At 38.5% G+C, this 27,705-nt stretch overlaps 2 protein-coding genes and 1 long non-coding RNA gene across 6 annotated transcripts in view; 1 reads left to right on the top strand and 2 right to left on the bottom strand.

The window, feature by feature from the left end:
- The first annotated feature begins 6,915 nt into the window (after nt 1-6,915).
- LOC136236243 (uncharacterized) lies at nt 6,916-14,066 on the top strand. Its single transcript, XR_010692040.1, has 3 exons — nt 6,916-13,678; nt 13,736-13,775; nt 13,914-14,066. It is a non-coding gene; the product is annotated as an uncharacterized lncRNA (long non-coding RNA).
- On the bottom strand, nt 13,152-26,822 carry LOC136236242 (ras-related protein Rab-10-like). 4 transcript variants are annotated; one of them, XM_066026370.1, is made up of 10 exons: nt 26,554-26,611; nt 23,763-23,823; nt 16,091-16,174; nt 15,569-15,650; nt 15,385-15,485; nt 15,221-15,320; nt 14,140-14,380; nt 14,025-14,090; nt 13,716-13,751; nt 13,152-13,664 (listed from the first exon to the last, which is right to left on the bottom strand). In XM_066026370.1, exons 5-10 carry the CDS (start codon nt 15,398-15,400, stop codon nt 13,497-13,499), a joined length of 627 nt encoding a protein of 208 aa, XP_065882442.1. In that variant the 5' UTR covers nt 15,401-15,485; nt 15,569-15,650; nt 16,091-16,174; nt 23,763-23,823; nt 26,554-26,611; the 3' UTR covers nt 13,152-13,496. The 4 variants fall into 4 exon arrangements, with proteins under 4 accessions (XP_065882442.1, XP_065882444.1, XP_065882443.1 ...); XM_066026372.1 differs by lacking the exons at nt 16,091-16,174; nt 23,763-23,823; nt 26,554-26,611 and having other exon boundaries at nt 15,569-16,019; XM_066026371.1 differs by lacking the exons at nt 16,091-16,174; nt 23,763-23,823; nt 26,554-26,611 and having other exon boundaries at nt 15,385-16,019.
- A 610-nt stretch (nt 26,823-27,432) lies between these two features.
- Nucleotides 27,433-27,705, bottom strand: part of LOC136267854 (coiled-coil domain-containing protein 170-like) — a gene marked incomplete in the record, with an annotated part of 5,754 nt that continues 5,481 nt past the window's right edge. Inside the window, 1 exon segment of the mRNA XM_066063019.1 lies at nt 27,433-27,705. Coding sequence (XP_065919091.1) covers nt 27,512-27,705 — 194 coding nt within the window.

Genomic DNA, 27,705 nt, shown 5'->3' on the forward strand with positions numbered 1-27,705 from the left:
GTTTCCCGTCCACCGCCTGCATCTGGTTACTGCCAGCCCTAAATATTCCATTATTCCGTATTCTTCTATTATTTTCTGGTTATTCTTGCATACTGATAGGCTCAGTAAAAGCTATATTGAAACAGTGTCAGCTCAGACTCGACACGTGTCAGCAGTACAATCAAGTCAGCACAAACTTCACGTTTGTGTTATTTTTGCAACTTACAAAGGAAGGAACAAGCTTAAGCATGCTTTTATGCAGCCTTTTTGGCAGTGCCAGGCAAATAATGGCTTGAAAAGCTAGCCAATCGTATAATGAAATAAATGGAAATATGCCTGAGTCCAGGACGGGAAACAGAGAATTTATTTGGAGTGGCCTAATGGCTTGAAAAGCTGCCAATACTATAATGGAAATGGACCACCCGCCCACCCACATGCAAATACGAGTGCAAATATGCCTGAGTCCAGGATGGGAAACAGAATTTATTTGGAGTGGCCTAAGGGTGGATCCAGGGATGGGGAGTAGGGGGGCCAGTGCCCCCCCACCCCTTCAGAAATTTTTTATAGTGTTGCTCATTGAACATAGCTAGGGCCACTGTTTAATGATTTTCTGTTTTTCATCAGCGCCCACATGTATTTTTACTGCCGCACGTATTTCCCCATTATTAAAGATTTAACCATTATTTCATCTTATTGATCATGAGGATGTGCAGTTCAGTTTTCAGGATTGCTGCACTCATACAGTAGCTATTTCATGCATTGTACCCAAGAGAATGTGAAGATTGGTACAGTGAAGTTTACAAATAAGAAGTTGATCCAGCCTCAAGTGCAACTGAGCACGTGACGAAGGACAACCATAATATGTAGTTACATCTAAAGAGGATAGTTGCCTAACTAGCTATTTTGAATTAGCAAATTGCCTATTATGTAGAGAGTATCAGGCCCTGGAGAGTACAGAGGTATGAAAATAAGTCTAGCTAGCTATATTGTGGCAAGTAGCTACTAGGGATAATGGGTAAGGCCAACAATTGTAAATTACTTGTTTCCCATCCTAGTCAGACAAAAAATACCATGTGGGTGAGTGGCTATTATTTATTATTTAATATCAGGGATATTAAAGGGAGTCCAAATTGTTTTTTCTCTTAAATTCAGGTGAGCTGATTATTGTAATTTGAAAGATTTCACTAAGATTCAAACCTCTAGAAGGTTAGACTTAAGTGTTGCAGTGTTTCCTAAGCAGCCAGAAAGGCATTTATGTATAACTAGAGCTGCTGGGTTTGCCATGCTTGTGGTGACACGTGCTAGCTACATATATGTAGTATTGTACTTACTAGCCTGACTCTACCATCAACTTCAACAGTATGAATTTTGCGAATGTTTCACACATTAATTACAGATTGAGAACGGGACTCGTGTTGATGTATCCCAATGGCTACTTGAAGAGATTCATTGTTAGTATTAGGCCAGATGCCATGCACTAAATAACATCAGAAACTAGTCCACCTATTCAGTAACCTGGTCTTCATCCCAATGACATGACCACACAAGTGAACTCCCTGCCAGTATTAATATTTAGGTCACATGGCTGACTATCAAATGCAATAATAAATTTGTATGCGGCTCTTAAATTACCATGTGGGCAGGTGACAGGAAACAAAGAATCTACAATTGGTGGCCTAATGGTAATGACCTGCCTGCCTGCACTCTATATTTAGAATTTTCTGATGAAAAACAGAAAATCACCAAATAGTGGCCTAATAATTCAAACATTTTTATGTAGTTGATGACTGTGTATAATATAATCTGTCTCTAGCAAACTGTTACCATATATAGGCATCATAGCACAAGTGGAACTAGGTGCACCCTCTACATTTAGAAATCAAGATACTCTAATAGAACAGTCATTTACTTTAATAAAACAGTCAAGAGTAAAATAATTTATAAAACACTGTTTATAATTTTAATAGCTAAAACACCCATTCTAAATTGAGTTACTGACTGTATCTACACCCTAGTTAATGTGACTAGAAATTCTCTGGAGATGAAAAATCATGCAGCTGCACACCATGCCACATGCCAGGAGTATCTATATGTTCAAATATGCTTGTGCAGGGGACCTTATGCTAATTCTGTTCTGTAGCTTGGTAATATTTGAACATTCAATAAAATTGTTCAACTTAATTTCAGTCAAAATTGCCACCAAAATCATTCTCAAAAGGTCAATTTTCTTATAGACTTTATAGCTACTACCAGCTCAATATCATTCATGCTTCCAGCATTCGATTTTCATTAGCATTTACAAATTTTAGTCAAAATTGCCACCAAATTCAATCTCAGAATGTTAAATTTTCAAAATTTCCTGGGGGTGTATGTTCCTAGACCCCCCTAGAAAGCTCATACTTTGCATTTTGTGGCTTTGCACACTGTGGAGTGACTTCTACCTGTGTACGCCCCCCCCCCCCCCCCCCCCCTTACTGGATCCGTCCCTGATGTGAGATCACTGAAGCTTTTTTTCTGAGAGCTGTCCTCTTGAGACACAAACGAGTCACTGATCATGAGATCATTGTACCCTAACGAGCCATTGAGTTAGCTACAACTCAATCAATGCTGGCATTGAACTTCTCAATTAATTTTACAAAAAAATATAAAATGTTAACTAAACTAGCAAGGTCAAGTTTTTGTTGTTTTTTTGAAGTAGAAGAAACTTGCTGCTTTTTAGCCATGACATCTTGCATGTACATAGAGCTCGAAAAATGCTCCAAATTTTGAGATATAGAGTCTAATAGGTTTGCCACAATCACTTTTGTAATAGTAATGGTTGAGTAAACAATTGGGTGGTTCTCCAGGCATCTCTATTGTGCTCCATTGGTAGCCATGACACAAAACAAGTAATTATGTTACTTTGTATTGTCAACTTGATTGCGTAGCGTCACCATTAAACTAATGTAACCGGTTAGTTTTACAATGACCAAAGATCATTCTATTCTATGATCTGGAATACTTCTGTATGTGACAAACTACGAAACTCGTCTCTTATAGTCCAGTGATTGTATACAACCTTTATAGTATGACTCTTGGTTTCGCTGATTTTTGGAGGAGGTACGACACACATTAAGTGTTATCAAAAAAAATTTGTGTTAACTGCATTTTGACTTCTAAACTGATGCTTAATCTGGCTTTACGGAATTATGGAGACCTTGAATACATGCAATTCCCAGTGCTATTGCTGCTGTTTTGTTTTCCATTTCGTGCAGTAAGTTCTTCATCTCATGATGACATCTCTGGTTGCCCTGGGGTTCAGTGGGGTTCACCGCACCATTATAGTTACACATGAGAAAAGCTTTTGATTGGCACCTAGTTTTCAATGAAACCTTCCTGAAGTTGATTTTTAATTACTCTATACAAATCCTATGAGCTCACGTGAGTGTGTTATACCTCTGATTTATCACCATTCTGGTATTTTTTGCAATAGTTGCACCTTTTCAGTCAAATTTAAACATAGAGATCACTCAGCCAGATGGCTAACAAGCTTTAATATTACCCATACACTGTACTTGACTTATGGCAATGTGCTCCAGAGAAAAATTTTTGCTGTCGTCAAAAAGCCACACAGGTTGTGCTGCCATAGGAACCCGACTAACAAAACCAAACATACAAACAAACCTACAAAATGTTGCAGGAAAAATTCCCTGAGTTTAAGACATATATTTTCTACCAGAAGAAAGTGACAAACTTGCTGCCCACTGCAAGTTAACCATTTAATTTTGCTCTTGATTTGAATGCCATGATAAGAAGAATGGCAGTCATATAATGGAGATTGTGCCAAGAGAGAAAAGTTTGACTTCCAAGTAGTAAATGGATCTTTTTAATATAAAAAGTCAGTGACGTGGCTAACAACTACCTTCTGCTCAGAATTCAAAACTGATTAGCAAATAATACCTGCTCAACTAAATTGCTATGCTACTTGCGCACAATACTAACAAGTACTAGTATTTTAAAAATTGTTAATCTAAAAATGAAGTAGGGATCTATGCAATAAAAAGTAGTGAAACAAGAGATGATGGTATTACAGCATAGCTTGATGGGAAAGTCCCTACTTGGCATTGAGCAAAATTATAGCTAATGTGCCAAGTAGGGACTTTCCCATCAAGCTATGCTGTAATACCATCATTCATCTCTTGTTTCACTACTTTTTATTACATAGATCCTTACTTCATTTTAAAATTAACAATTTTTAAAATACTAGTTTGTTTAGCTTCTGTTGTAGCACAGCTAGCTAGTTACAGCTTATTAAAGTACGTACCGTGCCAAAATTTGAAGCACATAGGCCCGTAGTAGCGTGCATAGCTTACCTTTGATCGTAGTAGCAGTGGCCCTCAGATCTATGACCTGTCTCAGTACGATGGTCCGCGTTCTATTCACCCTGGCCAGAAGTTGTTCAAACGAACAGGCCCTTTCAGTTGTCTGGAGCGTAGTCTCAACTAACAGGATGAAGTAATACAATTTCCACTCGAGTACTATCCAATCACATGAATTACTGACTCGCTGATCTCACCATCTGGTTCTGAGTGGCTGAGTCAGTGTGTTCAGAGGAACAAGCCGTTGAGTATCAGTCCGTCTCAAATCTCTTCGTCAATTGCAGTCCAGGCATTGGCAAAAGTTGAAGTGACAAATCAGCAGCCTCTATGGCTTCACATGCAACACTTGAAATTATAAGTGCCCCACTCTTTCAGCAGCATAAGTGCTTTCTGAAATGATTTTGTGGTGTCTGCAGAAAAGTGCTGATACGGAAAATTAACGCCTCGGTAAGGTTTCGATGCTTGAAGAAGAAGACAACCAACCTGATTAAAGATAAAAGGAAAGACAAGGCACACAGGGCGTACACTCATCAGAACCCCAAAAGGCACATCCCACTGGTGAGTTTGTTGTTGTGGCATAAAATGGTGACCGTGTGCTGCTTCGTTTGGGCTCTAGGCTTGCGACTGTGGTCAGGCAGTGAGTGAGGCAGTGAGTGAGGTAGTGAGACTAAAATTGAAGTTTTTGGCAATTTAAAAAAAATTTATATCCGGCCACCTGTAAGTGTTTTGTTGTATTTAATGCTGTTTTATGTATTATATGGACTAGTACTATTCCATAAAGGTGATTTTTGTCACGTAAAATGTCTGTAGGATGATTTTTAAAGGCAGAATTTTGGGCGGTGCGCTAAACATTCACCACGATCCCTACTTAAATGGTACGACCGTACCGTTTGATATTAAAAAATTTAAAATGAAGTAGCAGTGCAAAGTAGTGAAACAAGACAGCATAGCCCGGTGGGAAAATCCCTACATTGGTTGTTCAATGCCAAAGTAGAGATTTTCCCACCAAGCTATGCTGTAATACCATCATTCATCTCCTGTTTCACTACTTTTTATTGCTTGGATCCCTACTTTATGTTTTTTTTGTTATAACATACAGCTATACACGCATGACAGTTCTATTAGGGTGACTGCTGTATTAGAGTATCTCAAGTCAGCTGCCATCTACCAGGAGGTGTGGCATTTTTCATTGTGCTAGCATTATGAATACAGCTAGACCAATAATAAAAGGGTGTGTCATCATGATCAAGATAGATTGCTAAGAGGCGTGGTCTCAGGCGGTGCTCGATTGCTATTAGCCAACCAAGATTGCATTTAGAACATCCTGCTGTTCTTATAAGGAACAGAGGGCTTCGTATAATGATGGCCTATGACCTGGTGATGTTTTCATCCAGACTTTCAACATGGTCGTTCTGCATATTTTGATGTATCCATACGCAGCCTGCTTTTATTTCCTCCTCTGCTGGGGTAGCTGCTGTGGCTGTAGAGGTGGCCAAGGATGAGAAACATTTGGTAGCTGTGGAGAAGTTTGGATCTGATTTTGTTCCTTTAGTGGTGGAGTGTTTTGGAGTGTTGACTCCTTTTGATTTAAAAAGGTTAATAACTATTGCTGATTGTACCACCCCTCAAAGAGGTGTCACTTCCTAGCTGGCAAGAAAGAACTTGCTCCAGTAATTTTCTGTTGCACTGTGGCAAAGTAATGCAAAGATGATCTTTAGGTATTGGATGATGATAAAAATCCCCTCTACTCTTAGTAGTATTCCCCTGTAAGTATATTAGTAGCTAGTTATGTATAGTTGTAGCATTTGTTATGTTAATCGTAGTATGTAATTATAAGTAGCTAACTTTCCCTTTGTAATTTAGCTTGTACTGTTATGTAACACTTCCTGCAAAAAAGAACATGTTAACAGGCATGGTTAAGTGGGTGTGGTATTGAACCTATTGTGAAGTTAAGTTACTGGTATCTACCCAGCATAAGTGCTTAAATAAGTTTGTGGCATCTAAATATGCTGTTCAAGGAAAGTGTTGATAGGGAAAATTAACACCTCAAAATTGTTTCATTGCATCAAGAAGGACAAAGACAGCCTGATCGAAAATTAAAGGAAAGACAAGGCACAGAAGGCACACACTCATCAGAACCCCAAAAGGCACATCCCACTGGTGAGTTTATTATTATGGCATAAAATGGTGGCTGTGCACTGCTTCATTTGGCCTCCAGCCTTGCAACTGTGGTCAGGCAGGCAGGCAGGCAGGCAGGCAGGCAGGCAGGCAGGCAGGCAGGCAGGCAGGCAGGCAGGCAGGCAGGCAGGCAGGCAGGCAGGCAGGCAGGCAGGCAGGCAGGCAGGCAGGCAGGCAGGCAGGCAGGCAGGCAGGCAGGCAGGCAGGCAGGCAGGCAGGCAGGCAGGCAGGCAGGCAGGCAGGCAGGCAGGCAGGCAGGCAGGCAGGCAGGCAGGCAGGCAGGCAGGCAGGCAGGCAGGCAGGCAGGCAGGCAGGCAGGCAGGCAGGCAGGCAGGCAGGCAGGCAGGCAGGCAGGCAGGCAGGCAGGCAGGCAGGCAGGCAGATGAAAAAATGAGTTTTGGTGATTCTTTAAATTCTATATCCAGTTGCCTGTAAGTGTTTTCTTGTTTTTTTTTTCATGTTAGATGGACTAATATTATTCCATAAAGGTGATTTTCGTCATGTAAGATGTTTCTAGGATGAATTTTAAAAGTGGAATTTTAGCTGGCGCGTGTCATTTTTGGGGGATCCCTTCTTAATTGTACTACCGTACTATTTGATTTGAACAGACAGTGCCAAGTAGACAGGTCCACCTGCACAGTCTGTATACAGTGTAGCAATAGCTACAACCAGTTGGCCAACTATGTGCTAAACAAGAAAAAATTTGTGTCCAGTAGTCCAGTCTACTACGAGTCCAGTCCAGCAGTTGTATATACAGCTTAATATAAAAGGTCGAACTCTTGGTGGAAAAGTCAGGATACAGCACCTAACAATGTGGCTATCTTGCTTGATATATAAATGCAAAGAACAATCCAGATACTCACATGATTGAAAAAAAATTTAATGGGGTACTGATACTCATGAAACCACGAGGAGGAACCAGGCAATGCTGTATACTCTTTTTGTAAATATTGGTGTTAACTGTTCACTCTCTGGGCCAGCACAGGACAAGCTGTCTGTGATTTATTTATTTATCATATCAATTGATACTGCAGCTCAGCTGATATGCCCAGGAAAAAAAGAAAAATAAGAATTTACAGATATACTAGCTGAGTTGATACTGCATGGGCAGACAGCACTGCTGTTGTTGCCCAGGGGACTAGCCAAATACAAAGAATCTCAAAACATCTGACTAACTACAAATAAATAGCTACATAAATTAATTATAATAATTGTCATGAAATAAATTTTGTTTAATTGTGAGTCTCTGATGGTTCGAGGAAACAAACTGTTCTCCTCAAACCATCAGAGAATGGAACACCTTCCCCCTAATTCTATAGTATACTCCACTCCCATAATTTGGTTAGATGATCTTTCAGTCTTAAGAAGTCAACTGTCTTTTTACCACTAACATTTCAGAACTGATTCACCTTTTAATCAGTCAGAATTAACCAACAATCCATATAGCCTTTACAAGCCTATCTGCATACGTACTTGCACACCTGACTCCTCAGCAACACCTCATAACAACAATCACATCTAACATTGATTTTCGTATAATAAGAAATATGGTGTGTGAATGACATAGAGGTAAGTTACAGAAATACTGCTGTATTTGATGGCATATATGTTACCAGCATGTTTTAAAATACTCTGAAATCTTAGAGATATTTATAAAAAGTTTCTGCATGGCCATATGGTATAGGAGATGGCATCCTGGGATGCTGGACTAACTGAGATGTGGAATCTAATGCATGCAACCTTATTGTCATTTGATTTCAAGTGATTTTAAAGAAGGGTTTTGGGTGTATTTGCCACGATATTAAATTTCAATCACATTAGTGACTTTCACATAGGATTGCTCTAGCTATAAATTTACTAAATGAGATAGCTGTATTATTAGCATGCACACGGTATGTCTTGTATCAAGAGTTAATAATTGAGAGTGCTTGTATGTATTATAGATTGTTTTGAAAATAATGTATACAGATTGCATATGCTCAGCTATTTCTACAGGTAAAGTGGCTGCAGTGGAATGGGATACATAATGGGCAATTTTAAGGATTGTTGAAATTGGCTTTGCTGTAACAGTTTATGAACTTGAGTCATCTGACCCATGGCACTATCCAGTACCTTGTGAATAGTAGATTCATTAATCTCGTTTAACAAACTACCAGAGGACTTGTTGATCCATGCCAAAAACAAACCACAAAGTTTTTAATACAGACTTCATTTAGCTTTCAATTACATTCTGACTGATTTTACAATTAATAGTTTTGCTCACATGGGTGCGTGTGGACATACACAAAACACACACACGTACAACGCACACACAAAGCTAAGCCTTTGACAAGCACTACTCAGTGAACCAGCACTGAGATACCTAAGCACCACTCAGGTGTTAGGAGTCAGCACAGGTAAATTCTCCCGGGGCAGGACTGGTACCCTGCAGGAGGCTGTACCATGTGAAGGCATAGGCACCCGAAATCCCACCTGGACCTTTAACCACTATGCGAGACAAGGACTGTTGCGCATTTGCTTCCCTGGGTACCCATTGATATTACAGCCAGGTGCATGGGTTGCTTCCCCAGTTGACACCAAATCCCCATTTAACAGCTGGTAAACTGGAGCAATGTGAGTAAAGTTTCTCACTCAAGGAAACAACAATAGCACCAACTTGGCACAACCAGGCATCAAACTTGGAACTTTTCAATTACTGGGCCAATGCTCTCACCACTTAGCTATGCTGTGTAATACAGTCCACAATGCAAAATTTGATATCTCCCAATCAACTACCTAACTATTGCCTGTGTTATAGGCTACTGTGGATTTTTCACATCCATTGAAAAATCCTGTGCTATGGCCACCACATAATTTTCTGGGCTGGAAACTAGTGTTTAAATGATGTAGCCAGAAAGTGAACTTGCATGGTGAAGATCTCTTCACAAGAAGTGTACTTGGTATAAATCTCATCCTGGCATTGTTGTGATAAGGAGTGGATCACTAGCAGGCACCACAAGTAGCTGAAAGAAAGTTATGTCATGGGCTGGGGCAGAGGGGTTTCCACATGGGGACACTTTTCATGTATAGTATATGCTTCTATGGAGAAATTTTATTATGCATATGTAAACAGTACCAATTATATATAACTCAGTCCATACATGATGAAAGTTTTGTCAATCATAATTGGTTTGTAGCTAAATTGTGTTATATTATCAAAATTTCATAATGTATAGTTATAACGAACTCTTGTTTGTATCTATCACTCTTCCTTGTTGTATCTTTTCTGTTAGTCAATGTTTATTGTATTTGCACACATGTATGTGCATGGTATATGCCATTGTGGCTCCTTTAGCCCATGACTAGAGTCTAGACTGGATGTATAGAGAATCAATTATATTACCACTGAATGCATGGGTATGAGATTTTTTCCTACGTATATCTCATGGTTTAAAGATCTTTATCTGCTTTTAAAATTTTCAGTTTTCTCACCAAAAAGATACCCTTTCCATTTGTGGGGAGTATAAACTGTGGACTTATTGAAACTATATTTTTTCCTTACTGTGGTTCCATTTATGTGTGGATGCAGTTTCACCTTCTGCTATATCAAAAGTGGAATCTATGGCTACTCGCTATTCGAAGAATTGGTTACAACTTCCACAAAGCTCTACCCGTGTTATACTTTATTATCCAGGAATCTGCTGTCCCAGTGTGTCCTCTACATCCAAAGAAGCCAAACTTAATTTGCTGTCTTGTGTAAGTGTTTATCAGACCCTCAACTTCATGAACTAGGTGTACACCTGCACCTAGGACAAAGCATTTTACAAGTCCAGAACAATGATTACTCTATCCTGATGGCAGCTAAGAAACAACTTACTGCATTACCATCTGTTAGATCACTTTATGTGAAAGCTAAGAATCAGTTGTTAAATGACACTAAATCAGCCTGTCATGACCACTTCCAGACACTTTCAGTGCAGAAGAATAAGCTAAGCTGGAGACAGCCTGTAGAACTTGGAACCGATAGTTATCTGGTCTCCATCCAGGCCAGTTATCATTTATTTCAAGAGCCTCTTCTGACACTCTTCCAACTGACGTTAATTTGCATCACTGGAATATTCAGTGTGATGCAAAATGTACTCTATAATATTATGTGACTCACCATGATCCACAACTGCTCATGTTCTGAGTGGCTGCCCTGTTGCTCTATCACAACACAGATACACTTATCGACATGATTCAGTGCTACATTTTTTAGTGACCAGATTTATCAATATTTTTACTGATCTACCATTTGCTAAAGTTTATGCTGACTTGCAAAACTTTTAGTCCTGCGAGTCTCCCATGCAAGCAACGATTCCAACTGCTATCATGGTGACTGCTTATCGACCTGACATTGTTATCCACAACACTGATACCTTCACTGTGGCACTGTTTGAGTTGACATACCCTTTGGATTCTGATCACCATCTAGAGTCAGCTAGGTCCCGCAAGCAGAATACCAACAGCTGTTGGCAGGGCTTGATCGTTTAGACTTCCCATACTTTATGAAAGACTGGAAGTAAGTGTGCTAGGGCATTATCAGCATTTCTCTGTTAAAGAATGTACTGAACCTGTTGCATTTTATCTACCATTGCCAAAGGCCATGGTGCAACAATATCAGTTTCTCAGAGGATATTTATGGCCCGGAAATGCAGTGAGTGGTTATCTCCCGACCTGAACTGATATTAATTAGTGTATGCATATATTTCACACTTGCCATGCCCACACCGGTGTTTATTTAACACTTCTTTGTGGTCGCATGTGACCAAGAACACGTTCACGCTTTTATTGTACATTCTCTCATTGTTTCAATGATGGTATCAATCAATATACGACGTTGTGCAGAGAAACTTCTCAGTGATAGACCTCCACAAAAGAATTAAAGTGTCTGGATACCTTTAGTGGGATAGAAAATCGTTTGTATCACGGCAGTTGTGGATCCCTTATAGACCTTTATCCTGCATGGGCTTCACTCCAGTGTTGCAATATAGCAAAGTCAGGATTTGTAGTGCATAAAAATGTTCCATTGTATGGTGGTACTGATTACTATAGTGCAATATAAAATATTGGGGGATGAGCCATACAAAAAGCAGGGATTTTGGAAGGGATGCAACTCCCCCTGAAACAATGAAGTAATTGAGCAGTCAATACTTTAATAGAACAATCGGTCAGACAGTGATGCCAATGAAGTGATTGTTCTATTAGACTAAGAGTAACTATTAATGCTCATTAAAGTATATTGGTGTTGTTATTTCTGAAGCCCCTTAGATTTTCCACTGCGCATGGGGGTTGGAATTGTTTCAACAAAGATATTGAGAAGTTTTATTTTTAGAGATTATTAAGAAATACACTGCAGCATGTGTGACGTGTCACAAAGACTTTCTCTCACTAATGTAAGGACCAAACTGGATTTTTCCTTGCCCATGAATACTGTTTGAATGACATTGCAAGAATCTGAAATTAAAGCTGTATGATTGCAATTCACTCCTCCAAAACTTTAAGATTAGCTAGTCCCAAGGAATCCTCAAGTTCTGCTGATGTATGCTAATATTGGTCATTCAAACTGCAAACATAGCTTCCCATATAGGTCTGGCTGGGAGACTTTTCAATGGTGTAGACAAGTTACTGCTAGTCTACCAAGGCTTGTAGCTCTACAGTGAATTGGTTGAGTTTAGCTGACATGGATTTATTTTAAAATACTATATCCTGTACAGTACGGAGGCAGTAGTAGGCCAAGTGATGGGGTATTGGCCTGGCAATTGCATGGTTCAGGTTTGATACCCAGGATGGGACTGTTTGTTTCTGTGAGCAAGAAACTTCACTCCCATTGCTAGCTGTAAAACCAGGAACAATATTGTATGTTAGCTGTACCTGGGTACAGCCTGAAACACAGCCATCCATTGGTTGATTGCTGTCATCCCTGAGTAAATAAAGTGCAAAAAAGTATACATGCATGATTAGTTGTGCATGATATAAGCTCCAAATACAACAGCCAAGTTTAGTTTGCAGACTTAACAAAGTATAACCTTACACTTTTTTGACTAGTAGTTTTGTATCTACAGGAAACTGCATGGTTGTTCTCAATGATGAGAACATACCACACATACACAAGCAAGTGGAAAGACTTTTATTGAGTTGTCAGTGTTCGGATATATTATTTGTAGGCACTGCCCTTTCGATGTTGCTTCCCTGATCTGAAAACTGTGTTTATTGTGTCATCATATCAAGTCTAGCTGTGGTACAGAGAATGTTGTTCCACCATCTACTCTTACATTATCATTGGAGCAGTTTTTGTTGCCAACATGCACTCAACATTAGAGCAGTCAAACTTGCTTGTCACTTCTGTGTCACAACATAGCAACATAATACTGTCAATGTAACTTGATATGTCCACAGATCAAAGGAAAGCCAGTGCATATATATCACATGTTGCACTGACTCAAAATGTTAACGAGATATATGCACTACTACCGGTGTGAATATCTCGTTAAGGCAGTGCATATATCTCGTTAACTAGAGACATTGCACACCTAATAGGAGTGCACACTATATCCAGAAATCATCAGATTTCTTTGATGTTATACTGTTATATAGGGAATTAAGCAAGCTGTGATTGTGGGATTCAATTTTAATACATCAACAGTTTTTTTTACTTTTGTGAATGTAGTAATTAAAGAAACATAATAAACACTAAAATTACTATTTTAGCAAAAGTAATACAAAAAAAAGGATAAAATGAACTCTTGAAACTACTGGCACGTGCACGTGCCTGTGGTATAACTATTACATATCCCATTGTGTCATGACTATTGTGGAACATATACTAGTGTATAACATTGTTTTGTTCTTTCTAGGTGCATAATATGAGCCACGGATTATAGTACTACTACTGTGAGCTTATATGCTGATGAATTTTATGGTCAAGACTTAACGACACTCTTATACTGGTTACATGTACTGCTAACAAAAGCACTTTCCACAGCCACACTCTTCTCCCATAGTGCTGCCGCTGGTGGATAATAATAGTGTTTGGTGATGTGATACACAGTTTAGTCTGCGTTCTGTAAAATTGCCAGAAACTTGTCCAAATTGTACTGTATAGATTGGTTCCTCCTCAACTGGAGATATCTAGAGTGAGACATGTTAGTATAATACATGCGCACAACACACTATACTTACCTCAGTTAATATACTTTCAGCAAGAGCAAATATTGCCTAAAGGAAAACACACAAATAAAGGTATTGTATAGATCTCACATGATGTACTGTGAGGCACATATTTACTGTAATGAACATATTTCTGTGAATTTAGTAAATATTATCTAACCAACAAGACACATGAAATACACTTGCGTCTTACAAATTTTGTAACTACAGGGATTTCTACTAGAGGCTGATTTGCTGTTCCACACACCTCAGCTTGCACACAATGCAACAATATGTAAATAGTCCAATTTGTACAATACATGTGAATATCTACATTCTTACATCTGTAATGTTCAATGCTGTAACACAACTTGTTTCAAAGAAGGACATGTTATGTAGCTGGGCAAACTATAGTGAAAACATAGTTACAGCTGTAAAGTTTAAAAACTGTCTATACCTCAAGTCCCTCTGAAGTGTTTACCACTCGCTGATCATCCAAGTCTACCTTATTACCCAGCAACACAATGGGTACCTTTGCGTCCTCTGACTGTGGTACATTCTGCTTTAGTTTTTGAACCCATTTTGTTAAATTGTCAAAACTCTTGTGATTAGTAATGTCATACGTTAAAAGGATTCCCTGTGCCCTTCTGAAGTATTGTTTGGTAAAGGCATCATAGTCCTCCTGTCCTGCAGTGTCCCTGTACACATACACTACAATTACACTATACATCAATGAACTTAGTTACACAAGTGGTTGAATGGACGTAATTATCTACAAAGTATACCATGCAGATCACAATGAATTGTCATAGGTGGAGCTTATAAAAAAACCATGATTAATGATTATCAACAACTTAAGGCCAGGTCAAGGTGTTGATAACTGGATATCCTGCAAGTTCAAGTGGTTCTATCCCATGTGTTTGGTTCAGTTTTTGGTGTGTTTTAGCTTCAGTGTATATAGAGGATACCAAAACCTTGTACAAAAACTGCATTGGGATAAAAGGAGGTATTGATTATAATATAAGCCTAGGGGTTCCCAGACCATACGGAAAATAAATTTTTGGTCTATGGTATAACTGCTAGCGGTTTCTTTATTTTTTCTTTGCTGCTATATGTTCACATCATCAACATCAAATTTAGAGTCACCTGAGGGATGAAGGTACTATAAGCAGCCACATCTGTCATTGGAATATTGTATATTACAATAGCCCTAGGAGTAGAATATCTTACTTATTGACACCAGCTTGTGATGAAGCATGACAAACATCAATAACTATAAAAATCCTACCACTATCGTTATTTTCAAAAAGGTGCATATTGACTCTCACAGACTACTCACTGACCATCAGTGTAAATATATGACACCACACAGCTTGAACAACTTGGTATTAAGCAGACTAATTGTATAAAAGAAGAGGGCAGGCCAACCCTAGCTTGCTTTGAACTCACCAACAGTGAAAGACATCATTGCACTTAGCAGGCAAGCCTCAGCCTTGGTGTCTTATTCGGTTCTATTAATGTATGACATCCACACTTACAAGGTAGAAAAGAAGGGAGGATGGGCAGCTGGCAGTGGTAGCTCAGTGGTTACGAACCTGGATTGGAGATGGGGATGCATGGAAACTACACAGCCACCTTCTGGAAATGAAGCAAAGCAATGTTGCAATATTAGTCCATATTAATTCATTTGTTACAGCTTTACCTGTGTGTTGTAGCATGTTACTAAGTAACAGTGGATGATTGTCAGTCACCAGAACTGAATGGTTTTTACATGAGCCAATAAAAGTTCTTGGAGATTATTACCTACAATATTGACAGTAATTTGATGCTGCATATTCTGTATCATGTGATTCATGGAGGTTGTCTACGTGTTTAAGAACACTCACCTACATAAGCTCTACCATAGAAAGCATCACCAACCACAAAAGAAGTCTTAGAAGTTAATTTTGGAAGAGGTATATATGTCCACTAGTAAATATGAAGACAAAAGGAACTGATAAAGGTACTTCTTTAAAATATACCATTTATTATTATTTATAGGACTGCGTTACTACCAGGACAACCTAACAATATGGCAACAGTGTGTAACCAGTGAAATGTGTGTTCAAGAGAATAATACATAGAGTATCTAACTACTCTCAGTGATGCATTATAAATACCAGTCACAAAATAGTACTATGCAATCTCATTACTTCTAGATCACCATATATGACTTTCCATAGATGATACTGCTACAATAGAATTAAGGTAAGTGACTGCTCTATTATCAATCATATATAGCTATTGTACATTAGTGACTGTTCTATTAGAGTATATTATCTTGCAAGCTCCAATAGCCTGACATGCTGGTGATACAAGCAGTAAGTCATCAGTAAAACAAATGGCACTGAAACATATGTACCACTAACCTGTCCTACATCCATTTTCACAAATGACAACTTGTATCTCCCTGGAATTATAACATCGGTTCTAGGCTAAGTGTGTCCATGTGCCTATACAGAGTACACGTCACATGCTATAAGCTGTTTAAATTGGCATTAAATAAAATTGTCATATCATTTCAATCACCTCCGCGAAAATACCTGATTATTATATGCTTGTGCCTTTGATCATATTCCTGGTTGGTGCATATTCGTAGTCCTTGTGTTCATGTACACTATTTATTATATTTATGATGTAATTCTAACTGCATTAAATTTTCATAGTACTTGGTTGTATACTAGACACTGGGCACATATAACCAAGTACAAAATCACCAACGGGACAACTTACCAGTAGGGAATGTATGCACAGCACAGTGTGCATGTGTGGAAAAGATACACATATACAGCAACACATTTCGGGGAAATGACTGGTGTATTAGTATGCATTTACAATTATTATGAATTCTGAGGGACTACTATGGGTCTCACACCTTAGAATTAGCCTTCAACCTCACACTCTCAGGTCCAACATTTATTTTGAAACCTCATGCCTACTATTTCTTCCTCATTCCCAGGATTTTGACTATATGCTTCACTCAAAGCTTCCTGATGCTTTACACAGCATTCTATAACTTAAGACTTTGCAGGGTGTGCAGGGCTAACCACAGATGCTCAATGCTTGAGTGATCAATGTGATCTCTCATTCAAATTTTCAATAGTGGTCAAAACTCTGATTCCAATGACCGAGAAGATGATTAAGTTGTTTATAAGGTTCTGTAGTCCAGTGGACCACATGGTTATCATTTAGTAGTTATACAACGGGCATGAGTGCTCTGCTGATATAAACACACAAGCCTGTACGTTTATTATGTAGACTAGAGTTGTGGCCATCATGTTGGCTTTTTCAATCACTATTGGCTGACCTTTGATTTGGTGGTTTGGCAAAGTTATGGCCCCACAATTGACTTTTACATGTTAGGCTATAAAGAACTTGAGTGAACTGTAGGTGTCTTTCCACCTATTAGGTGAGGTGTCGTAGCAGTTCAGCTGCCAGCACTTGTGCAATGCTGCACAAAACTGCAGCCAACTGCACTGCGGTCAGTGCATTATAAAGTATAATGCACTTGCTGTGGTCTGCAGCAGTGCCATATACTAATTATGGCACTGGTGGCGCCCACGCAGAGTGGTACATAATGTAGCTAGCTATACATGCACACACCTTGCAATTATTAATATTGTACAGTTGTAGCTAGTACAGTAGCTAATACACAACTAGTCAGTGATGTAACTGCATGTGCAAATGCTTTCACTATAACTAGCACAAAATGTTGTGAAAGTGCTAGTTATAATATAACATTTGCAGAATTGGATCCGTGATGAAGAGCCTCACTCTGAACTTCTGGCTATAGCTATAGTCTCCCCAATTATACACTCTTGTTCTCTAGCACACCACGGAAGAGATTCAAAAGTCACATCATTACTCAAACTTGCCAGCTGGAAATTGCACCTCCTTTGCACAATGGCCTGAGGCTGTATACCTTTCCCCCACCTAAACTACAGAAGAAAGTGGTGTGGTGTGGTGTGTTGTGGTCAGTCTGACTACAACTGCCACCTGGAAAAAAAACTACCAGACACATGTGTTGAACAATTACAAAACAATAAGCAGCGATGTCCAATCAGGTCGCTGTTTAAGCAGGCGTAGTCACCAGCTTTACATTCAATCAAGTGTGGTTGCCTTTGATGGGTACTATATAGAATGACACATCTTTACATTTACCAGCATGAAACACCTAGTTATTATGTGTCTTTGGTCAACATGGATTTCTCAAACACTGAACTAATTTTAATTCCACATTTATGACCTAATCTTGATTACAGTCCATATCATTTTTAGCATTAAAAGTAGAAGGAAAAATTAGGAAGGCAAAGAAAAAGTGAAACAAGGGAATAGCTGAACAAGCAAGGTTGCTTATATACCTGTAGTAGACATTAAATCCCTAAACTTCAGTCTATAACCATGACTGATTTAGGGATTAAATGTCCACCAGGCAACCTTCCTTGTTTCACTTATATAATAAAAAAATAATATAACTAGTATATGAATACATGACATAATAGAAGAAGTATACTATATATAGCATTATTACAAGCTCCTGGAGCAGGCCAGATCAGTGGCTTTATTGGTAATAGGAGTATATGTGGAACGTGATCCACGCAGACACATTATGGCTGATCTGAGCAGAGAGAAACATAACTTGCATCTCAACCAATACAGTACCCGACTATATGGTTTACTTCTCTTTTCAGAAATCATAGTTGCAATACGTTTAGCTATTCCTTGATTAATTATCAGCATGGCCGTCCTGCCTATTTTGATGTCTCTGTCTGCAGTACTACTCAGCCTTCTCATTTTCCTCCTCTGCTTCTTGTGCTGGGGTGGCTGCTGCGGCTGGAGAGGTGGCTAAAGATGCTAAGCACCTGGCTGCTGCAGAAAAGGTAGGATTCCACTAGTTGTGGAATCTTTTGGGATCTGGACACCTTTTGTACTGTCAATTACTTTAGATCCATTGCTGATCATACCACTACTTGTAGTGGTGTTCCAGCCAAGATAGCTAGGAGAAATTACACTAACAACTTTCAGGACAAACAATGCCTTACGATATTGGGCTCTATAAGGTTTGGATGATGACTTTCTCTGTACAGCTAGTTGTACTTTCTTTGCTGTTACAGTAGATATAGAGTTTAGTTATAGTTGATTGTTTTGTAGTTTCACTTTAATGTACTATTATGTGCATTGTTATTAATTATGTCACCGACCATCAATCAATTACATAACAGAAAGGGAGGTGGCCATTACGCTTTATTTTCAGCTATGCTTCACCCGTTACAAATTTGAAGAACAGTATGAGAAGCATCTCTGTAATCAATCCAGTCGCTACAGAAAATATGCGGTTGGCAAAAAGGCACATCACGACATCGAACAGTGAAGAAATCAAGCCTGTAGCGTTATCCATTGTCAAGCTATGTTTGACTGGAGGCATCAGTTAGTTAGTTATTTAGTCAGTCAGTCAAAATTGTTTTACAAAATTCCGTAGAAAGTTTTTGGAAGCGTTTGCAGTTGGTCTGAAGACATTTTTGTGCTTGGCTGTGCCTAACCAAGAAGGGAAATTGAGATAGGGTGATAATTTTGGCTGGAAAAGCCCAGATCCCTAATATACAATTTTTTTTTCTCAGACCTACACACCTGTACAAGGATTTCTGTACACTTTTTGGAGATTAAAAACTCTATAGCCTTTCTTACTATGCCTTTCTCCATGTCCACGACCTATTTATAAGTGCATATCATACTGACAACATTATCAGAAGTGGTTTTTGTTCTTGTAAGGTGGCTGGGAACAGTTTCCGTATGGCTTCACCATGAAATTTACAGGGCGTAAAACAAGCAAGCTATCTTCACGAAGTGCATTGTACTAACAGAAATCTATGAAGCAATTTGTTCTCTACTGTTTACAACAAACAGGAGCTCTATGGGATGCGTGTAGCGCAAGTTACAAATTTAGCCCTTCAGAGTGAACTCTTTCTCAGCGCTTGGCGCTATGGGGCTGGATTCGCTATTAGACACTATTTACCTGATTATCTATCATTGTGCGGAGCTACTTTTCCTACCAGGTCTTTAGTTCATGCGTTAATTCTACCCATGTCACACAAAGATTTGAAACGGGTTTTTTAAAAATTCACCACTGCCAGTAGTCTCGTCCTTGCAGACCCATTCTCCGGGGTGGTGCTTATCGATTAGAGATTATAAGCGCCCCCTCCGAAAGGGTCTGGTGAAATGCCCATACCTTTTTTGTCCGAGAAATTGCCAACTCTGGCGAGTGATAATTGGTGTTTAATAACTACACAAGAGGTGACGATTTGAGGTAAGCTTTGCTTTTGTAAAGCCTGTACTGCACAGCCATAAAATGATAATACTGTTTAATCGTCGCCTTTTGTAAAATCTTGTGTAAGTATTAAACACCAATTATCACTCGCCAGAGTTGGCGATTTTTCGGACAAAAAAGGTATGGGCATTTCACCAGACCCTTTCGGAGGGGGTGCTTATAATCTCTAATCGATAAGCGCCACCCCAGAGAATGGGTCTGTGAGGACGAGACTACACTGCCAGGCAGAAGCTAATATTAAAAATCGGCTTCCACACAATTGCAGCTTATTTACTACTGCTTGCCCATCCAAAATTCGACAGTCGTATCTTGAAAAACCGGCAACTAGTTCATTTTTGTATGGAGGCTTGTAATAATAGCGCACGGCGATCTTGTTAAATGCTGTGATGATGTGTGCTTACGCAACATAATTATATTCATTTGCAAATGACAGGAACTGGTGGTCAACCACAGTAATGATTATATTTAAGCCTCATAGCTAATGTGATTGCTTGCATAACACTGTTGAAACCTTATGAAAACTGTTCCGAGCCACCTTAACCATTATTCTGAGTAGTGAAACCATAGAGGGCTAAAAAAGCAATTTAGTCAAATTTATATGTACATTTAGAAACCCTATCAAAACCCAAATTTTAGATCATATATAGTTCATGCCAGAGCAACCTGTTGCTTATGATCACTTAATTACATATTTATGGTCAATTGCAAGGAAGTGTTGCAACTTGATGATAAACTTATTATATGTTTAGTGATTTCATTATCATATTATCCATAAAAAGATTTATAAAAGGTACACACAAAGTAGTGTAACTTAAAACATAGGAAATAGAGACTACTGCAAAAAAAATAAGCAGGGGGTAGGACAAGACCATGTGCACTACAAAACACCAACAAAACATATTTTTATTAAAGTAGTATACTACCTGTTGAAAGCAATAACAACAACAACGATTGTATTGTAATCATGTGAAAGTTGTGACTGTCACACATTGTCATCATTGTAAGTCTAATTACTCCATAACTGCACCGTTTTTTCAATTGTGAACCACACCATTGCAAAAAACAAACTAAATAGAACTAAATTATGTATCAAGCCCTTCCTCTACTTCTGTTACAAGGTCTATTTACCTAACATGAAATACTTTCAGTACTTGCGTAACATTATTATTATTACGGATTCATGTGGTCTTGTCCTACACCCCTAGAGACCAAGGGAAAAACATGGTTTCCATAGATCAGAAGCAGATACTGATGGAAGCTTCTGTATAAATGTACTTTTAGACAAAGCAATGGCAGCTACAAGTATTACTCTTAACAAGAACATGAGGTTCTGTAGCAGTAATTTCAGCTTAAGCCTTTCTGATATCTGTATCACCATCAAACAGGTATAAACCATGTCCAAATAGAGATCTGTGAATGCAAATGTTAGCACTTAAAAGGGTTTGACATGCTCTATTGTAGTTCCAGAATGGCTTAACATGCTGACTTGTTGGTTGATTCTTGCTTTTTCCCCCAGAAATCTCATTATTATTTTAATTGTTTAAAAATTATATTTATACTGTAAACATTCTATTGGGAATTGTAAACCGAAGCGGTCTAAACAAAATTTTGCATAACACCAACTTTTACTATTACATCTTATGAATTATGTAATAAAAATAACTTAAAATCAACTCCACGTCATTTTGGTATTCATAGCTTAGTCAAGCCAGTTGGTTGAAAAACCTTGTCGGCAGCCATTATTCTTCTCCCATGCAAAATACATGAATTTTATACTAAATACAAAAAATGCAAAAAAGCAACCATTAGCACCCATAATCTCTACAGGACATTATACAACAAAATAAAGCCCTTGAATTGTTCTACACGATTCCACCCGAAGTAACCCTCTATCGTTACCATAGTAACAGTTATTTACTGTTGATTACAACATAATACGTGCCCCCATACAATTCCCCAAGGAGAATTTAATTACTTGGGTGGGAAAACCCCAAAAAAGCAATGTGTTACCCTCAACCAAATTCGCTAAACTTGGTATCATTTTATGCTTGCTAATTAAGAATCCGCCCGAAGTAAGTGCCTAACTAATTGTTGTACGGAGTTACATTGCAAAACATACGAAAAAAAACAGTTTTTTTTCTGCTAAATTATTACGTACCTGAACACATAATCTAGCAATACAAGGCTCTATCCTGTCTTTTCTCTTAGTTACTGCACAAACTCCTATATATCACTCGAATCGCCATTGATTAAGGATTCTGATGAGCCATAGTAGATCTCCGTAAGTGAACGTATGTGGATGTTATGGCACCATATTTAGCAGTCGGTGTAATTTTTGCATATTTTTTTACGTTACGGATTTTTATAATGTATGGTAAAAGTTGACAAATGTTTTGATATGATACTATTCCCTCCACTTGTTGACATGTACCAATATACATTAGACCCTTTTTGTGGTGGATTTGGTGGATTTTGGAGGTGTCTAAGTTACTTAGACCCTTTTCATGTTTACTTAGACCTTTTCATGTTTATCTGGTAGCATGGCGCATCACCACCTGAAAATTAATTTTAAACTGTAACAGTTACAGGTGGAGTAATGGCTTGTTTCTACTAATGAATGCTACATTTCTCTGTTACTAGCAGCTGTCAACAGTGTTAAGGTACTACAACTACATAAAAGGTCTACTGAAATAACTTAGACTTCAGACCACAGGGGTCTAAGTAATTTAGTAACCTGATGGCCCTGTGTAGTGGTGCCTGAGCGAAGCGAAGGCACTACTACAGGGCCTGAGGGTTACTAAATTACACCCCTGTGGTCTGAAGTCTAACTATTTGACAATATATCACAATATAGCTGGTTTATGTATACACACTTATAGCTAGTGTTACATTGCAAGAAGAGCGCAATAGTTCCATTTCCAAACTTCACGTGTACAGATGATAGCTATAGGTTATGTTTTGAACATTCTAAAACTAAAATGATACCATGTACAGGTCATGGTCTTAACTGTATTATAACAAGTAGCTATAAGGAAAATTATAAATTTAATATTTGAGTAGCTAATTTATCCGTATGTGTCTGCCAAAGCAAATAATGGTGCCAGCCAGACATATTATTGATGTACTCTGACCATCAATTACTGGAGAACAATATGGCCATTCTCTTTAACTTTGTTCCATTGTACAGCTTACAAAGAACAATACAAGAAGTGCCTATACAATCAATCCAGCCACTATGGAAATTATATGAATGATTCTCCAGCCAGCCATCATGTGTTATTGTGGGAGGACAAAGGTAAGTCCATGCATGATGCATGCACTGTAGCTGCTGTGGTTGGTGAAAAGGTATATCCTGGCTGAAGCGATTTCTAACATTGAAAAAATCAAGCCCATAGGATTAACCATAATCAAGTTATGCTGAATGAAGACATTAGTTAGTCAGTCAGTTAGATAGTCAGTAAAAACTTGTTGAAAGGGTTTGGGATTGGTATGAAGGCTGTTTTGGGCTTGGTTATGCCTATACCTCCAAGCTGATATGGAAAAGTAAGGCTGGTTTAAGGTGGGCAAGAAAGCCCGAACTTCCATGACCCCTACTATCAGGAGCCTATAAGCTCCTGCTACTATACAGCTACTGTACTGATTCATACCAACATTTCATACATAGCATATGCATACAATTACGTAACTTATAATTACATAACTTATAATTACATTACCATATTTTTAATCCAATTTTTTTGCCTTGTACAAACACATACTTCATCATGAAGTCCACACCTGTAGGGAGAGAATGTATTGTGATGGAACAACACTGTCAATAGAACACATTCAAATAGCTAATAGCATTAATTCTACACGAACAGAAACTCTCAGTCTAGTAGTTTAGGTCAGCTACATATAGGAAACACATGCAGGATGTATATTATACTCTACAATCTAAAGATCACAACCTATAGAATCTATCTAGAGGTATACACTATAAATTTGAAAATTCATACGTTCAAATTCACAGTATATGTGACAAATGTTCACTCTGGAATTCATTTGACCTGCATTATAGGTATAGTTCTTATTATATGGAATTTTAACTAAGGGAGATTGACTATATGTACACACTGAAGTGTGCTGCATGTGCACACAAAAATAGTGTTATATGGTGCACACTTTTGGCCGTATATAGTGCACATTACTGTTTAATTCCTACATTAGTCATATAGCTTGTCAACAGGGTAAATTTTATTTCATGACTGAAGTATGTGCATTTGTATAGCTGCAGGTGTAGGCAACCCCCCTTGTTTCACTCCTTTTAATTCCCAAGTTTTCCTCATTATATACTAGCTTGTTTGTTCAACTTTTTGTAACATAACTCATGACAACATGGTGAAACTAGCTGCACATACATTATACCACATCAAAGGGAATACTGCACACCAGAATATTAATGTCATACATTAATTTAATTATGTGTTCCAGAAAAGCCATGGATTTTTGTTTTTGTAATTATTGTGAAGCCCTGTAATACAGGAATTTCATGCCACAATTCTCAAGAAATTTAACCTATGGCTACCCCTTAATTGCTTTATGGACCATGCAGTTCTATAACTGTTTGATCCTCTGCAAGCCCAGGGCCGGAGGAGGGAAAATTGAGTTGGTCAGGCCATTGTATATGTTGAAATTGCTACTATATACATGATGCTGCCAATGTGAGAGGAGTTGCTGCACAGTGTGGGAAGCACACTCTGCGAAGTGCAAAGCACAAGCATTCTAGGAGGGTCTGGGGGCATGCCCCCACAGGAATTTTTGAACACTAGACACTCAGATATGCCATTTTAGTGATATTTCACTGCTAATTAGCTATATAAACATGCTCAAGCCTATCTGTTGTTCTTCAGATTTTCTATACTATGTATAACAGGTAGGTAATTGTAGACCTGACATACAGGGGACACAGCATGAAACTTAATTGCTATATGGTTCAGTGTACATGCAGTTAGTTATATAGCAATTAGAAGTTCAAGGGAGTCTGGGGGTGCAACCCCCGGGAGCTGCAGCAATTTAAAGGCTTGAAAATGCCTTAACATTGATGCTATAATTTTAAGTAAAACTAGCTAGCAACTTGCAACTTTCTCCCCAAATTTCACAGGGAACCCATGCAGCATGGCCACCATATAGAATAGCCTATAATTAATTTGTTATTTACGGGTATACAGTGAATTCACACAGCTACAATAAAATACACAGCTACAAAAATGCATTATACTACTATACTGATTTGTATGCAATATTTGTATGCAATGAAGTGAACGGATCATCACGTAAATATACTGGTGGACAGTCACGAGACCATCACTATTTGAAAGTGGTGCGATGTGGGATGAGAGTGAGAGTTTTCTCAGTATTTCGACAGGACAAGTGGGTAGTTGAAGATGGAGTGATTCTACTCAAAATCCCATCTAGATGGCTGCCATGTAATGTATGGGTGTAGTTTCCTGTTACGGAATGAGGTGCCTAGTTTGTCACTGCCAGCCCTAAGAAGCCAAGAGTGACAAACCAGGAAATGCTAATGATATTTTTATGAAGATGTATAAGTGTGCTGGTTTAGAATCAAAGAAGGCACCTGCCGTACACGTGATAAATACTGACTGTCAGCACACACGTGATATGTAGAACCCACAATCATTTCTGTACAAAATGATACGAATGCTATGCTGCACTGTAAGGTAATTGGAAGTACTGTATGTGTAGTTTTGTGCTTTAGATAGGCTGAGAAACTATAGGTAACTAGCTAGGATCTCGTGCCATGCATTTTCAATATATCTGTAAAATGTATACGTGTACATGTGATTGTCCAGAGATTGCATGAGTAGCTAATATATAACTGGTCAAGCTAGTTGGTCCAGCTTAGATTATTGCATCAAATCACAAGCAATTTTGCCCACATAAACAATTAAAACTGCTTGTAAACTAGTCTCGAAAATATATTTCTAAACATTACAAGCTCATACTGATACAAAACTAGTTTTTAATTAATCATGAACTATTGCATCCTTCAGAACCCAGCAATAACCTCACACTACGGCATGAAGTTTCAAATCACAAATCCAATTTCAAATCTCAAATCAGGTTTCAAATCACAAATCAGGTTTCAAATCACAAAATGATTTCAAATCACATACATGCAGATTGCGAAGGTGTCGCACCCTGAAGTTGCTGTTGATCCCAGCCAGATGGTGAAATGACACTTATTTTTAATATAAGTTTCACGCGTCAGAGGTGTATGTTATGCTAATGTAGGCAACACAATATGTAATTGTAACATGCCTTCAGAACCGCACCACAAATCAATTTACAGTATATAATTTACAGTTCTGAAGTACCATGTACCAGTTATATATATACCATGTAGTACCAGTAGTCTACTAGCACTGCATGGTATATAATAGCCTTTAATATATAAACGTGGTTTATTCTTTTTCTTCCCTCTGAATTTACTGACATAAAACTCACCTGTGGTACAGGCAGTTACACGTCGAAATTCATTACAAACAAATCTTTCCAGGACAGACGTCTTCCCAACGGAGCTGTCTCCACATATTAATATTTTGAAGAGATGATCGCAGGAACAATCACCAGAAAGAACATCATAGTGCGCCATTAATTGTAGCAAACACTGATTCTTATCCTACTGCACAATCCATGCTAAATCAGACTCATGCAATTGTTCTGCAGTTAATTTGCGGCGCACTGGACACGCCCTCATAATCATTACGGTAGTAAGCCGCACGTGAAGGGTTTTATTGCGGCGCCGTTGCGCTGATTTGAACATCAAAAAGACAGTTCCTGCAGTTTTCAACTAGTCTCGCGTGGCAGACCCTTTCCGCGCAGCCGCTTATCGATTTGAAATTATAAGCGCCGATCGATAAGCGGCTGCGCGGAAAGGGTCTGGCACGCGAGGCTAGTTTTCAACCACTCTGTCTCATATGGCAATGGCTAGCTACTGGGGAATACTGTAGATGAATAAGGAGGGAGGGTAAATTTGGCAGTAATAAATCTGGCTTAAGAAGCTACCATGCATGTTGCAATTTCAGTGCACCAACATCTAATCTCTACAGACCAAGTAATTTACTATACACCTTCATGATTGCAATGATTGGGGCAGAGTGGACCCAGAGACTAGTAGGATATAGGCCATATATTGTACCACTGATAGCTATACCTGAAGTCCCACACCATCATCATACAGAATCCATCCATAATCGGTGTCTAGCCGGTGATGTGCACTAACAAGTGTATATTATTGCAAATCATATCTTATGATACATTTCATTTCATAAATGTATCCCTTCAGCTATTACTATATTATTCCCAATGAACCATGTAGACAAGTTAGACAGTCTTTTATTCTCTTTTTGTTAAAATTTTGTTGGTCTATTTCGCTATGAATTTATTACTGTACAATTTAGTGCTAGCTTTCATGACTATAGTTAAGAAGTGTCAAAGTGTCATTGTAGCTTGTTTTGAACCCATGCTCCATCTGACGTAGACTGGTCTCCAAACTACGTACCCTACTCTCATGCGCTTGATTTGATGTTAACAGCTGTTGTAAAGTTGAAGTTATGGCATCGTCACTTGGTTCTGTATGCTGACTGTCTTCCAACA

Source organism: Dysidea avara, chromosome 10 (assembly GCF_963678975.1).
Source record: "Dysidea avara chromosome 10, odDysAvar1.4, whole genome shotgun sequence".
NCBI classification, from domain to species: domain Eukaryota; kingdom Metazoa; phylum Porifera; class Demospongiae; order Dictyoceratida; family Dysideidae; genus Dysidea; species Dysidea avara.